A 16631-nucleotide genomic window follows, 5' to 3' on the forward strand; every position below is an offset into this window, starting at 1 on the left:
GAAAGTCATTATTATGAGATGACTTTTTATCTCATAATTATGACTTGCTATCTCATAATTATGACTTTTTTATCTCATAATTATGACTTACTATCTCATAATTATGACTTACTATCTCATAATTATGACTTACTATTCCATAATTATGACTTTTCTATCTCATAATTATGACTTAGTTGAGGACGTTTTTTTTTCTTCAAGTGGCGGAAATGGGCTTCCATAGTACAGCGTACCATTTAACAACATAGGGTTTATACACTGCACAGAATATACGATGTTAGATTACACTGTTCAATACACTGGAAAATTAATAAACCTATTATATAACGTAATAAATTTAAGGGTTATTCACTATATATTGTATATATTATTAGAGTGTGTTTAGACACCACAATTTATGCACTATAAAGAGTGAGTTTACACACTGTATACTTTGGCAAGTGTTTACATACTGTTAGACTGGACTTATATACTGGAGATGGTTATATGCAGAGTTTGTGCACTTATAATTAAAGTGTATATCGGGTGTAGATATTGTATCATCATTAGTCGTAATCCGGAATACATTGCGGACAACTCTCCTTTTCAATGCAAGTATTTACTACTTTAAGGGACTGAACCAATAACATGTATCATAATATGCAAAAAAAGTATTTCAGTTGTATAATGCACATATATTTACAAGTATCCGGCCTAAACTGAATGTGAACACACTTTAAACCCATATTGTATCATTAGATTACCGAATTTTGCCATTTCCCGCTTTTTGATAAAAAGAATCTCTGGTCAAAAGGTTAATTTATACTATTTTTAAGACTAGCGGTATAAATGTTAACTTACTACTTACTACTAAGTAAAACCTGCCATATAGCTCTTAAGCTATTATCCAATTAAACAGCAGTTAGGGCCCCATTCACTTTTTAAATGCGTTATTAATGCGACACAATGAGAAGAAAATATGACATTAAATCATTGTTTTATTTTATTTTAGTTTTATTTGAGCTGTGAACCTTAGGACTTTTGCTGATTTTTATCAGTTAACAACTTAAAAGTTGCATTACTGCATAGTGCTAAGCAACCAGTCAAAGGAGAATTAATACTCATTTATTATTCATTAAAAACGTATTCTAATTGGCAGCCAGCTAATTCCTGCTACTGGTATCATGAAGCTTCATATAGACGTTATGATCCTCTATAATGTATTTAGTAAGGGTCGTCTTTTAAAACAGTGCTAAATCCAGTTTATTGACTGAGTTCCGTTCGCACTAACATTTTAAACAGATATTTTCTGCAGCAGAAATGGAGCGCGTTGAACACAATGCTATTTAATGTATGCGTAAACTGGCGCAAACATGCACAATATGCACAATGTAATACACTGAAATGCAGAGGTTACATAACGTTTACTGCAGAATCCAGGAAATGAAGGTGTGTCCAACTCCCAAACTTCTTGGGTAATGTCAGGTTCCACAAAACGGTTCATTTATATACACATTTGTATTGTCAAAGTTCTGTGAAACCTTGTATATTATTGAAAAATAAGGCTTTAACGCGAATCTGTGGGTTGCCAAGGCTGTTTTAAGGTATTTAGTGGCCCCAATCATCAAGAAAGAAGTTAGGTGGCGTACATGAACACTATAGACATAAATGTACCAGTCTGGTTATATGATGCATGAAATTATCGTAGGTCTTTCTTAACCCACAGTTGGCATAGAGATTACCAGGGAAGAATAGCTCGCATTGCAGATAAGCTATGCTACCTTCGTCAATACTATTAAATACGATAAACAGAAAATACGCGCTCACATGCGTTTGGTGTTGCATTCAATTCATAACCAGTCGCTTTGATTGATTGGTTTGCTTGCCTCGTTACAGTGATCCGGTGGGTTGCTTTATATTGTGTTTAAATGCTATTATGAATAAAACACTAGAAATGCTCCAAAACTGGAATAAAATCTTTTAGATTATCTTCCATTGAAAGCCTGGACATTGTTTCCGCATCCTCCTGTAAGTTTCGTATTTGTTTTTGCAGGAAAGCAAATACATTTATTAATTATTTTAATGCATTACAATATTTACGTGGTAAATTTAAGTGCTAAAAGGTGTTCTTTGACTCATACCAGGGTAGGATCCGATTTGGTGCTATGTTGAACCATGTTCCCAAGGTTCTTAACAGAAACGTATAAAACGACGTTTATAAATTGATTGTTTAAGTTAAGCATGGTTGAACCCTTTCCGGTATAGTCTAGAACCGTTTTATCATTTTAAAGAGAGAGTTTTACAGTAGGTTTTTAATAATTTTTCTAGTTCTTTTAACATCTTTTTAGAAAAACAAATTTGTACGACTGTTCACGATATTTATTAGCTGTATTCTGGGGTGTTATATTCTGTCTAATGTGCGGTTGGGTGGACTTCTCACTTTATTAAAGTGTATGCAATTCTGTCTTTATAAAAGAAGCCTATACTAAAATGTAAAAAAATATTACAATTTGTAATGATTATTTATCCCATATTGTATTATTAAATCGTACAGAATTTAGCGATTTTCCCCTTTTACTTGAAAAAATAAATCCGTGGTCAAAAGGTCAACTTATACTATTTTTAAGACTAGCCATATAAATTTTAAGCCTTAATACTAATGAAAACCTCTAATTAAGCTACTATCCAATTAAACAGCAGTTAAGGCCCTATTCACCTTTAAAATGCGTTATTATTGCGACACATTCAGTAGAAAATAAGCTTGAATGAATTATTGATTTAGTTAATTTAGTTTTGTTTTGTTTTAGTTAAGCTCAACCCCAAAACTTTAGCTGATTTTGATCAGTTAAAAACTTAAATGTTGCATTACTGCCTAGTGCAAAGCAACCAGTCAAATAAGATTTAATACTCATGTATTATTCATTAAAACGTATTGTAATTGGCAGCCAGATAATTCCTGCTACTGGCATCATGAATCTTCACATAGACGTTATGATCCTCTAAAATGTATTTAGTATAAGTCGTCATTTAAAACAAAACCAGTAAAACTGAGAGGTATTTAATGAAGCGTGTTGTCTGAGAGGAAGTAATGCTGATGATGCTCAGTCTAAAAAACACAGATGTTCATTAGCTTCCTTTGTGCTGTTTAAAATATATGGCCTTAACCTGTAACTTCCTGAGTTCTTTCAACAGTCAGTAAAGCTAAAATAATAAACACTCATCGCCCAGTTATACCTGAAAAAAAAATCACAAATGCAAGGAATATGTATTTTTATATTTGAAAATGACCTTAATTATTATTTTACGATTGTTTTATGTCCTTAATTAAAACGCAAACACAAAAATAGTTTAAAACAAAAAAACAAACAATTTAGCGGACGTGCAATTAGGAATACAATTAAATAAAAGAAATCAGTTTAAATGTAAAACGTAAAGAAGAAGAAATCGCAATTACACATTTAAAACACATTTCAATCAATTAATCAATCAATTAACCTTTATTTTCCCTTGGGAATACATTGAGGGTAACCCTAATTTTCAATGTTAAAAATACTTAAAAAATAAAATGAAAATCAAGTGTCTAATCAGGTTATGCTAAAAAAGAGACTTATTTCACATAAACAAAACAAAAAAATAAATGGTAAAAGCACTAGAAAAACAAGCTAATTAAGAAGGATAGGTGGACATGCTACAATTTAAAGCAGTTAAATAAAGAGATAAATTATTACAAGAAAAAAAGAACAAAAACGGTTGAAATGCAATAAAATGTAAAATTTTAAAGCTTAAATGTACATGAAAGGCAACATAAAACATGTAACCGAAACCGCAAAAACATTTTAACCCAATATAAATAATTATAATGATAAAAAACATGTTTTTAAACATCCCGCATGACAAAGCTAGCACCTGTACGACATTTTCAATGTTAAGAAAACGTTCAAACGGAAAGCTAATAGATACAAATCATAATGTGCGCGAGCTTCTGCGCACAAACACTTTAGTAGCAACTGTGTGACTTCACTTCCCAATTTTAGAAAGCAGCGCTTTCACACACACACACACACACACACACACATCTTTCTTTTTTCTGAGTGTGTGTGTGTAAGAGTGAGACAGAGCAGCACCAGTAGCTAGATGGCGTGAAGGCTGTTGGCTGTTGAGTCTGCGCGCGCGCCTCACCTTCACCCCCCCTCCCTCCTCCACAAGAGCTCCGCACACACACAAACGCGCGCTCACGCACACACGCGCACCCGCGCGCGCACACACACCAACCAGCACACACACCTAAAAATCCCTCCAGCAAAAGCGCCTCGATGAGCTCCACACACTCCCGCCATGGACTGTACGATTAAGGTAGGCGTCCGCGCGCCCGCTCGCGCTCTGAGAGTGAGTGCGGCTCGCCCACTGTCTCTCTCTCTCTGTCTCTCTCTCTCTCTCTCTCTCTCTGGGTGAGAGAGGCTAGGCGGTGATGCAGCTCCCCACTTCTTTCCTTCTCGTACAAAATTTCCTCTTCCTTCCCGTTCGCGGTTGAATGTCGCCTCTTTAATAACACAAGAAACCGCCACACGACTTTTACGCGCAGATAAAACGCGCGCTCACACTCTCTCAGACAGAGCGTGCTATCTCTCTCTCTCCGTCACACACACTCTCTAACACACACTTTTGAGATGGAGTCCGGTGAGTGTGTTTTACTTTTCTACCATCTTTGTTTCTTCACCCGGTCGCAATCTCAATCTCTCACAATACCGCTAATTGGTTCGCTAATTGGTTAATTAATTGAGTCGCTAATTTCCGAGGGTAAACACGTTTACTCGTAGTGTAGAAAGCAGGTGGATTGTTTCATATATACATATACAGATATAAAGGCTCGCCTTATTTGCTCCTTCATGGCTAACGAGCACAGCGAGCGCGTGCGTGCGCGCGCGCAGGTGTCATCCATCGGCATGCACTGATGAGGAGAACGCGGGAACACTGCCGTGCAGAGAAACAAACCTTAGCTTTTCTGATGTTTCAAGATTTTGGTCCTAAAATGTTCGAGTCGAAAAACAACTTTATTTGTTTTGCATGCGCACTTAATGCACAGCTATCCTCTGTAATAGTGCTGCAAAATGGCTGCTAGCGATTGCATGATTGTGTGTGTGTGTGTGTGTGTGTGTGTGTGTGTGTGTGTGTGTGTGTGTGTGTGTGTGTGTGTGTGTGTGTGTGTGTTTGTGTGTGTGTGTGTGTGTGTGTGTGTGTGTTGTTTTTTTTGGGGTGGTTGTATGGGGAGTGTGTGCGGTTATTTTTCAGTTTGAGTTGCAGCGAATATCAAAATAATGCTGCACGTGCGTGCACAAAAATATAGTTAAAAACTTGGTACAATGTGTTAGAAATGTTTAAAATTTCTAGTTAAGAAATGAAAAACAAAGTAAAAGAAACCATACCTACATTAAATGTCAATCAATTTTGTGTTCCGATTATTCGCCGCATGATGGAAAGAAATCGTGCTGGATTAAATGCACTCTGCTCGAGCAGATATGCATTTGCTAAAATATTTTGGTTTCAGTTTAAGAAAGAAAGTGCAAAAAAATGCACTGTTTTTATGTCGAATAAATGCATGCTGTTGATGATTATTCGTTTACAGTTTGTATTTCTAAACATAACCAAACGAATTAAACGTACTATGCACGTGCATCAATGTTATTAAGGCTATTATTAATATTAATATTAACATTAACAAAAATAATAAAGAAGTGCTGGCTCAAATATTTTGGAATTGTTTAAGCTTTTGATTCACGAAAACTAAAGCCAAGCATGTTTAACTTGTAAATGTTTAATAATCATTAAATAGTTATTTTTTAAATGACTAAACCATTGTTTTAGTGGATTAAAGGACATTCATGATGCATTTAAGTAAAAACAAATAAGTTGTCAAAACAGAACAGCTTTAATCAGTCCAATAAAAATTATAAATCGAAAATGAACAGCATTTTAAATATACTAAGATTAATGTCACTATATCAATCACAGTAATCTAAATCTGAACGAATATTCTGAAGTAAATACTATAGGCCACTAGGCATTTTTGTTTAATTTCAGTCATTAATATTAAAACAAATAAGTAATTGTCAACAAAATTCTCATTTTAGGAACGAAAATTATGGAAATAATTAAATGATGGACCAATCAATTGTTTTAAAACGTTTTGATACTATACTCCATTATACTTCAGTCATCAGCTCGTATTATTCATTAATTGTTATAATGTATTTGCATATTATTTGTAGATTTGTATTATATATTGGCGTGGTATATACATAAATAATGTTTCCAGTGATGCAATGTTCGCGATTATTATTTTTGAATCGAAAAACATAAAAATATAAAAGACTGAATAACTCTACTGTGTTGACAGCAAACCAACTCCAACCGTTTTCAAAAATGAAGTAACAAATCCGTATTAATTAAGTAAATTATGAGAAAGTATGGAAATAAATAACTTAGTAAAGATACAATTATTTATTTACAACTAATTTTAAGAAATTTCTGGAAAGCCATGGTCGTTAATTTGTTCTTCTTCAGGTGATATAGGACAGCCTGTATTGAAACGGTATCGATTTCTGATTGGCTGATTGGCTGATTGTACTGAACTCCATTGGGCGTTATTCCTGATGGAGTATGTGTTGTGTGTGTGTTTTACCACGCAGCAGAGAGTGTGTGTGTGAGTGTGTGTGTATGTATGTTTGGCCTGCCAGGTGCCCTTATCTCCACTCAACACACTTCCTGTGTCTCAAACCTCAGACTTTCCGCACACACACACTTCCGCTGCCTCCATTCGAAATAAGCAAAAAAAGAGTGAGAGATCGAGTCCAGCTCCAAACGCATTGTTCAGCTTTTCAATGCGCAACAAGAATAACTGAAGCAAAGTGCAGCGCGCCCCTCTCAGCTCACCCTATACACTCTCACACACATACACACTCTCTCACACTCTCAACACACACTCTCTCTCTCAGCGCGCCCAGCCCGCGCGCACCCTCCTCCTGCTCTCTTGCACGCCGATGTTGCTGATTAAAAAAGTTGTGAAAAACCGCAAAGTGTTTTTGCAGCTCGAGGCAGCTGCGCGTCTATTTGCAAAATCAGCATGGCCTAACTTCTGCTTTCTACACCCACCCCCTCCTGCAAGAGGCACGAGGCCTGCTGGAAAAGTCGCTAAATTAGTGCGCATTATTTCGTGCCTTCATTTATCTAAAGAGTTTGTCAATGTACAGCTTTTTTAAAGGAACCCTACGGATTTCTTTTCACACACTATATTACTTCTTTAACAAGCAGACAATAAAAGATTTACACTAGAAGCATTCGAGGATTAGAGTCAGAAAAGGTTTAGCAACCATGTGTTGAACTATATAAACCAAATATTGAATCTTATGTCTAAGCAAACATATGTTTCGCATTTGTTCTCTTGACAGATTTTTAAGGAGCTATAAACAACTTTGTCACATTATATATTGATTCTGCACCAATTTCAGAAAATAAATCACTAGATGCGCACTAAATCGCTAAATTAGTGCCAATTATTTCATGCCTTTATTTCACACAGTTTTGACTTGGTCTCAATCTGTTCACACAGCATTAACCATTTAGCGGCATTTAGCTGTATTTCAATATCAAAAGTAACTTCTTCTACAAAGTAAGAAAAGTTTTTTTTTCAATGCACAGCAATTTAATGGAGCATACAGATTTCTACTCACACACTATTTTCCTTCTTTAACAAGTGAACATTTTTTTTCATTAGAAATATTCGAGGATTGGAGCCAGAAAGTGTTTAGAAACCATATGTTGAACTATATAAACCAAATATTGAACCTTATATCCAATGAAACATATGTTTTACAATGACAGCTTTTTAAATGAGATATGTACAACGTTTTCACATAAATGTATTGATTCTGCACCAATTTCAGAAAAAAAAATCACTACAAACATACACAGAAGCGAAAGAAAGTGTTTAGGAACTTTTAAGTGCATTGAAAGTTTCTCCACTGAACAAAGTAAAAGTTCCTAAACATATATTGGCTTGAACAGTAAATAGTGAATAGTACATAACCCAAAACATTGTCTGCAATGGTTCTTCACACTTACAAACATGGTCGCTGCCCATTGTTCTATAAAAAACAATGCGTGTAAGTGTGAAGATCCTTCTAAGATAATATTTCGTTTGAATACCATATACTGAAGCCATTAAATATTTGGGAACCTGCTATGATCAATGGTCTTATCTAGAAGACCCAACCACAGAATAGACCACACTTCTCTGTTTTCTTCACTAATAATAATGTGGTTTGTTGTTGTTCCTATAAAATAAATAAATCAGTCAGGTGAGGAACATCAGCTTCATTCATATTAAAACCTTCTAAAAATCAGATTAAATACAGTTTTAAATTACACTGAAATATAAATACATCATCCAAAAATTAGTTTCAAATTAGATAAAAAAAAACTTTAAAGCACACTGAAATCGAAATTAGTTTGGTTGAACATTGGCAAGTGTGTTTATGGCAAATGATGGTGACTGACAGCTTCTGACTACAATTGTCCATGCAAACAGACTACGGATGAAAATTTATACTCCATGTGACATAGCAAAAGTCTTGGGACACAAACTACTTCCTGTTCTACAATATGCAGCATGTGAGTGCATGTTCCTTATCTATAGTAACCTTAAGGGTTTTTTTTTTTTTTTTGCTGATTTTATAAAAAACGCCTTTCAGAGAAACATCTTAGATTTGTTGGTAAACCGATTTTTCTTCTTAGAAAGAGCTTTCGATAGGCAGTTCTTTAGAGAACCCTCTGATTTAGCAATAATTTAAGGTAGACATTCTACAGCAGAACCTACAAGACAACACTTTTTAAAAAATAAAGGTTTTTCAGACCTTGAAATAATGTACGTCTCTTTAGGAAACCTTCTATAGCATTGCAGGAAAAACTCTTAATGCTGCTGTGGTTTTAGAGTGCAGATGGGTGGTAAAGGAACTTCAGTTCAGAACTTCAGTTATCTACTCTACATATCTACTTTACGCTGTGTAGAAGAACAGGAATCTGTAGTAACAGAGAAAAAAAAGTGTCACTAACACTGCCTTAGCCATGCAGGTGAACAGGCTCATCCAATGTCGCTTACACTGCATTAGCAATGCCAGCAAAAGGTCTTGTTCAAAGATGCTAATGCAGTGTTAGCCATGCCGGTAACTGGGCTTATTCAATATCACTAGCATTGCATTAGCAAGGCCAACAGCCATGTTTAGCCAATATTACTAACACTGCATTAGCCATGCAGGTGACCAGGTTGTCCAACTGGCAAATCATTTAGTCTTTCAGTCCTCCCACCTAAGGTTCTGTGGCCCCAAGTACCATTAGCTATTTGTGCTAATAAAACCAGAACCAGAGAGTTCCCAGAATGGTTACCCTCCAGGCTTAGAACCTTTAAGCCTTCCAGTAAAAATGGCTATGGAAGCCTTTTGAAGGTCCATTAAACCATCAGTTGGTGTCAAGTTTCTTTGCCAATAACCAACTGATCAAACTTTACCATGTTTTTTATACACACATCTCTATTACATGTTTCTATGTAAAGTCCAAAATAGTTCTTCCATGGTAAGTGCAATATTTATTTTTAAAAGCCAGGGGGGTCAGTTTACTTTTTCACTAAATTGCTTCTTTAAGATTTTATAGTTTATTAAAATTGTTTGAATCTTCTTGATGGATAATCAAAAGCAAAGCAAATTCAGCTCTTCTTTAAGATAGGGGTCCTCATTAGCCCAAGATCATCCATATTTCTTACTCCAAACCCACTTATAACAGATAGGAGTAATAATAGAAGTGGGATGGAATGAAAACAGAATCCAGACCATTAGGTGGATCCTGTAGACCAGGTTGGAAGCATTGCTTGAAGAACAAGGTCCCTAAATGGCTTAAATGTTGTGTTCCAGAGAAAATACAAATCATTGGTATTTTTGCAAGCCAAATGCATTACTATAAAAAACACAAAGCTTTGCACGTTGTAAAGGTGTTATACAAATAAAATGCCTTTCCTGGAACCAACAACTTTTGCAGTTTTCAAAATCTTGTTTCGTAAGCACACATGAAAGTGTAAAGGACTGGTTTCATAAGTAGATAAACAAGTTTAAAGGAACAGTTTGGTGTTTAGTTCACAACAGGAGATGCTAGGCTTATATTTATTTGCTTTAAACATCTAAAGCTTGGGCTCCATATTCTGCTCTATGGAGAAGTTTTGTTTGTGTTGAGTTAAATCATATACTGTTCTAAACCACATTCAGGTTCTCTAACCTCTTAAACCTCCTGTTTGGTTCTGGGTCAATTTGACCCATTTTAAAATGTGAAGATCTAGGAAAAATAGTTACAAGTATTTTTTCAGTATGAAACTTTGTCTGCTTCCCTTAATTAATGGAATCAACATATACTATGACAATGGTTCATCACACATATTTGCAACAACCACCCCCTGCAAAAACTAAAACAAACTTGTAATGTTACGTTTCAATGTTGTGTAAAACTATTGTTTTATATGTTGGTCTTTCAAAAGTAATAGTAGTAAAAAGTAGTGAAACATTAAAAAAACGAGTGAATTATCTTAATTGAAGCATCACCTGTTAGATGTATGGAATACTTTTGCAATAAATATTAATTATATTGATAATACTTAGTAAGGGAGTTAGTAATAAAATATTCACACTGCTTGTTAGGATTTTTTTCAGATATATTTTTGATAATTAAACATGAAACGGGTCAATATGACCCGGGAACACCATTACTGTTTCTGACAAAAGAACATAATAGAAGGGTTAAGCATTGGGTTAATTGCATTAGGAATTGGTAAATGTTCAGTTTATTGCATCTATTATTCAGGGTTCTATATTAGGTATATGTAACTGAGGTACATTATAACAGTAACACAGCCATTTAAACATTTGGACCTATCACTCGATGGGTCCTTAAAGCAGTAACTTTCAAACCTACAGGAACCATTTAATGGTTCAGAATTTGATCTCATCCCACCGAGTCTTGTAATACCATTAGTTTTATAAAGAGGTTAGGAAAAAAATATTCAGAACGTTTGTCAGTGTGGCAAGTCCTGCTGGAAAATGACCATAATGTCCAATAAAAGTTGTCAGTAGCAGAGGAAAGCATGAAGGCCTGTAAGATTTTGTGGGAAAACAAAACGGCACTGACTTTAGACTTGATAATAAAACACAGTGGACTTAGTTGTTAGGGTAAAGATTTCCAGTATGATGTAACATATGGAACCCAAAGACTTCTATGGCATCACTCAAAGTAGCATTCAAAGTACCTTTATTACTTTATTACCCTTTATTACAAATGAAGTGATCAGCGATTATGCAATTGTTATTTTTCCAACAAATCGCTTCTTTGAAATGTTTTGCATTCAGAAAAAAACGGTGTAAATCTCCTCGAAAGGCTCAGTCAGTACCAGAGTAGGAACGTCCACTGCATGAATGAGCTTTTTATAATGTAGCAAGCATGAGGTGCACCAAAACCTTCGTAGAGTTCAACCTCAGATCGGTTTTGCAGAAAGTGTGCGTGCTGTTGTTTCTGCAGCAGTTGTTTTTGGGTTTCGCAGCAACAGCAACTGATACGAAACTCATCGAACAGGAAGTCAGTTGTGGCTTGAGCTGTGTTTAATGTGTAAGTTCATCACACTGGTGGAGAGAGAGAGAGAGAAAGAGAGAGAGAGAGAGAGAGATCGTAAGAGTGAGATAGACTGAACGAACGAGTGTGTGTATAAGTGTGTGTGTTGGTGTGATTGTGTATGTATTCACACGTGTACACGAACATTTGTGGTCTGCACTCTGCAGAGTTAACAGAGGAACTTTTTTGACATGAATGGGATCCAATGAGCTTTCCAATAAAAATCTCTACAGATTTCTACAGCTTGTCCGTTAGACGAACGTTAACACCGAAATCTTTCACCGGCCACAGTGAGCTCAAATCCACCACCAAACACTTTCTCATCCTGTTACTCATCCTTCCCCTGCACTGCTGCACAATCAACCGCATTTGCAGATAATCCAGAAGCCACAGGTTCAGGTACGTTAGCGGGAGTGGTGCACAGGCTGAGGCTTCAGTAACCTTTCGCACCAGTTCTTCTGGCATTTCTCCAGGGGCCAGCCTGCTTTCACTTCTCCACTGGCCTGCTTTTGTAGCGCTGAGGGTTTTCGCGAAGCTTGAGAAAGTAAAAAAAAAGAGTTGGAGCTTCTCAGAAGCTTTCTGCGGTCATGCCAGGCTTGGTTACAGACTGGCAGGAGAACCGAGCTCAGGGCTGAGGAGAGAGGCACCCAGCAAACCACTGTGATCACGAGTGATACTCACTGACACTTATTGATTTAGCCAAATTAAATTTTTGAGCTCTGTTTGCTTCTGCACTGTGGAGATGCTTGGTTTTTCACATTTGGGTGCTTTCTGCAAAATGTTTCTGTGCATTGCTTTTGCAAAGTCTGTATTTGTTTTGCTTCTACTTTTAACCATTGGTATAGGAACCAGGAAGGATGTCCACCCAATATCAGAAATAGGTGAATTTTTCCCCAAAAATGATACTGCAAAAAAAGCAGAAATTGTTTTAAAATAACCCATAACAGTAGGGCAAAAAAGCCCATATAAGCAAGAAATTAGGTATCATCACTGAAGGTTGAGTCAAACGTTTGGACACACCTTAAATTCAGTGTTTTTTCATTATTTTAAAATGTTCTGCAATGTAGATTAAAATTTAACTCATCCAAACTATAATGAAAAACATGTTATATGTTATAGGATATATTATTATTATTATTGAACAAAAAAAGTGTTAAACAAACCAGAGTATGTTTTATATTTTAGATTCTTCAAAAAGAAGCTCCTCTTGTTAGATGATCAGTTTTGAACATCTCTGCTGGATTTTCTCAGTCAGTTTTATGAGGTAGAGTCACCTGGAATTCAGGCTTTCAGTTAACAGCTGTGCTGAACTCATCAAGGGTTAATTACTTGAATTTCTTGTCTCTCAATGTATTTGAGAGCATCAGTTGTAAAGTAGTGAAGAGGTAGAGTTACAGGTATACAGTGAATAGTGAATATTTGAGTAATGTTCTAATCCAGGTTATGAGAAGTAAGAACTACTCAACTAAGCAAAGAATGAAATACTTTGAAAAAAAACTTCCTCAAGTGCAGTCACTGCAAAGACCATCAAAACATTATTATGATGAAACTGGTACTCATCAGGACTCAACGGGATAAGTTCATCAGCAGAGTTACCAGCCTCAGAAACCACAAGTTAACAGCTTCCCAGATAAGAGCACCTAAAAGCTTCTTCACATTGTTTAACACTTTTAAGTTACTACATGATTCCTTATGTGTTCCTTCATAATCTGCATTACATCAGTGTTCATTTACTACCCAGCTGGCACACAACCAACCTTCAACATTGAGATGTGGTAGAAATATGATTAAAGTAATTTCTCTTGTTGTTTTAACATTGAAACAAAGTTGAATCAACATTAATGCTAAATGTTTGCTAAAAGCAAACGTAGAAACATTCTCTTTTTCAATGTGTTTTCTTTATTTTCATGATTATTTACATTGTAGATTCTCACTGAAGCATCAAAACTATGAATGAACACATGTGGAGTTTTATGTACTTAAAAAAATGAGCTGAACCTCCACAGTCACCGGACCTGAACCCAATCCAGATGGTTTGGGGTGAGCTGGAGCACAGAGTGAAGAAGACAAAGGAGCGACAAGTGCTAATAAGCACCTCTGGGAACTCCTTCCTTCCTTCAAGACTGTTGGAAAACCATTTCAGGTGGCCACCTCTTGAAGCTCATTGAGAGAATGATGCCAAGAGTGTGCAAAGCAGTAATCAGAGCAAAGGGGGGCTATTTTGAATAAACTAGTATATATATTTACCATTTTTGTTAAGTACATAAAACTCCACATGTGTTCATTCATAGTTTTGAGAATCTACAATTTAAATTGTCATGAAATTAAAGAAAATGTTTATCAACGTTGATTCAATGTTGAATGGCAGCTGGGAATGTAGGAAACTTGTTTTAAATGGTTTTGACTGTATTTTAAATGGGAAACCCTAATCAAGAACCATTCTTTGGTACATAACAAAAGTTTAATCCTTAGTTGAACCATTAGTTCATGGTCCATGGTTCCATATTCATTCCTTTAGTTCTGAACTTGTATATGGAGGGTATTGAGGATATGGAGAACACCCAAACCACATTGTCTGAATCAGTCTCTCCTGTTTAAAAAAGCACTAATTGAATGAAGGTAGAGCACAATGCTGTTCATCAAGGTTGTCCCCTCCCTGGACGATGACCCCGGACCCCCCGAAGCTCAGGACAAATTTGTTTTTCAGTTCAGAATGACCCACATCTCTCCCCCTGCTCTGTTTCCGATCCCCCGACCCGAGCCAAAAGGTTTTGCTGCACATGGGGGATCAATTTCCTGTAGGCCACCGAAAAAGCTGAGCCGTGACGCATTACAGCTCCAAAGACAATACCCAGCCCCTCCAAAACAGCCCGTACACAGCGCACTAACACAAACACTCGCCCACAAACACTTAAATACATTCAAATATATAAAACAACCCCGGAATATATATAAAGCAATGGCCCGGGTCGCTTTGAATACATAAAGAAACCCTGCCACACAAACACCATCTTCTTTAAAGAGGAAGTGACAGAACGAAGAGTTTTAACTCTTACCTCCCAAACTTCCGGTCGATAAGACCTTTAGGTTTCAGCTGATTTCAGCTGACTTGGGTTTCCACTGAGAGCACGCAGGATTACTGACCTAGATACAGAACAAGCCTGAAAACATCACTGCAATCTGGTGTAAATATATATAGGTTTGGACACACCTTCTCTTTTTCATGACTATTTACATTGTAGATTCTCACTGAAGCATCAAAACTATGAATGAACACATGTGGAGTTTTATGTACTTAATAAAAAAAGGTGAAATAACTAAAAAAACATGTTTTATATTCTAGTTTCTTCAAAATAGCCCCCCTTTGCTCTGATTACTGCTTTGCACACTCTTGCCATCATTCTCTAAATGAGCTTCAAGAGGTGGCCACCTGAAATGAAAAGTTTTCCAACAGTCTTGAAGGAAGGAAGGAGTTCCCAGAGGTGTTTATTAGCACTTGTTGCTCCTTTGTCTTCTTCACTCTGTGCTCCAGCTCACCCCAAACCATCTGGATTGGGTTCAGGTCCGGTGACTGTGGAGCTTCAGCTCATTTTTTGTTAAGTACATAAAACTCCACATGTGTTCATTCATAGTTTTGATGCTTCAGTGAGAATCTACAATGTAAATAGCCATAAAAATAAAGAAAAAGCATTGAAAGAGAGAAGGTGTGTCCAAACTTTTGGCCTGTAGTGTATATATACATACATATAAACAAATTCATATCTGCAAACAGCTATTATTAACAGCAGCAGCCACAAAATCTTCCACAGCGGCCTCAAAAAGACAGAACTCAACGCAGCAGAAAGAGCAGAAGGTTATTCTAGGTGCAGCCGCAGAGTCCACTAGAGAGAGAGATGTCATCAGCTTTAACCTTATTCTGCTTTCAGTGCGGTTCTTTTCTGATGATGCTGCACAAGTTTCAAGTGGTAAAAATGGCAGTAAAAAAAAATTGGCCAAAAATCGTTGGTTAAATAGTCACAGGAAGAGCAAACGCGGTTACCTGCAAATCAATCGAAAAATCAATCAATCAACCTTTATTAACCTCAATTACAACGTTGCCGAGCATTTATAGCATCAAAGGGATTGAAAACATTGGTACCACTTTAAAATAAGACTACCTTTATAAAGGGGTTATGAATGGTTTATAAAGGAGATTATTAATAGTTTTTAATTAGGCTGCAAATACTTTAAAACTCATTAATAAGCAGTTAATAAATAAATAACAACATAGATAGAAATGACAACAGTGAGTTTAAAAAAATGGCAAAGTAGTGATTCTTCACTTCACAGATATTTCTAGATACTGATCTTACTTTGTGTTTTCTACCAAACAGCATTAAACTTGTCATATTAATATATTTAAAAGTATGTTTAACTATTTACTATAAATTAGCTGACTAAGCAAACAACGGATCACTGTTGCCTTTTGAATTAATGTGTTGTAACTGCTTATCAGTGGTTTTAAGGCATTTACAACCTAATCATTAATAATTAATAATCTAATTTATAAAGCATTTATAAGAATAGTCTTATTTAAAAGTGGTACCAAAACATTTAATAAGAAATAAAAACATTATAAGAAATACAATAGTAAAAATATATATATATATTACTAAAATAAATAAATAAATAAATACTAATTTTAAAATGTTCATTTTAAAAACTATGATCAGTTGATTGCAGGTTCGAATTCAGCTCATGCAGCTTGCCATCAGCTATCAGAGCCCTGAGAGAGCATAGTTGGTCTTGCTGTCTCTGGGTGGGTACAGTACAGCAGCTGGCGCTCTCTCTTTCCCCTCATCACTCCTAGGGTGATGTGGATCAGCACAAGGCTGTGTCTGTGAGCTTATGTATCAGAACCGAGAAAATATATATACTTAAGCTTTTATTTTAATAATAACAGCTCTTAGCCTGAT

General features: G+C 35.9%; 2 protein-coding genes across 3 annotated transcripts in view; both read left to right on the plus strand.

Annotated features, from left to right (window-relative positions):
• The window catches only part of LOC125785661 (sodium channel subunit beta-1-like), a 493013-nt gene that overhangs the window by 466460 nt on the left and 9922 nt on the right, over window positions 1–16631 (plus strand). The window lies entirely within an intron of this gene.
• Window positions 4101–16631, plus strand: part of fli1rs (Fli-1 proto-oncogene, ETS transcription factor-related sequence) — a 45512-nt gene continuing 32981 nt past the window's right edge. The window contains exon 1 of one of the 2 annotated variants that reach the window (XM_022662569.2): window positions 4101–4332. In XM_022662569.2, the coding sequence (XP_022518290.1) occupies window positions 4315–4332 (18 nt within the window). In that variant the 5' untranslated portion in view covers window positions 4101–4314. Of the gene's footprint in view, window positions 4333–4466; window positions 4657–16631 lie in introns of those variants that run through there. The other variant, XM_022662570.2, reaches the window with a different exon arrangement.

This window comes from Astyanax mexicanus, chromosome 1 (assembly GCF_023375975.1).
Source record: "Astyanax mexicanus isolate ESR-SI-001 chromosome 1, AstMex3_surface, whole genome shotgun sequence".
Classification (NCBI taxonomy): Eukaryota; Metazoa; Chordata; class Actinopteri; order Characiformes; family Acestrorhamphidae; genus Astyanax; species Astyanax mexicanus.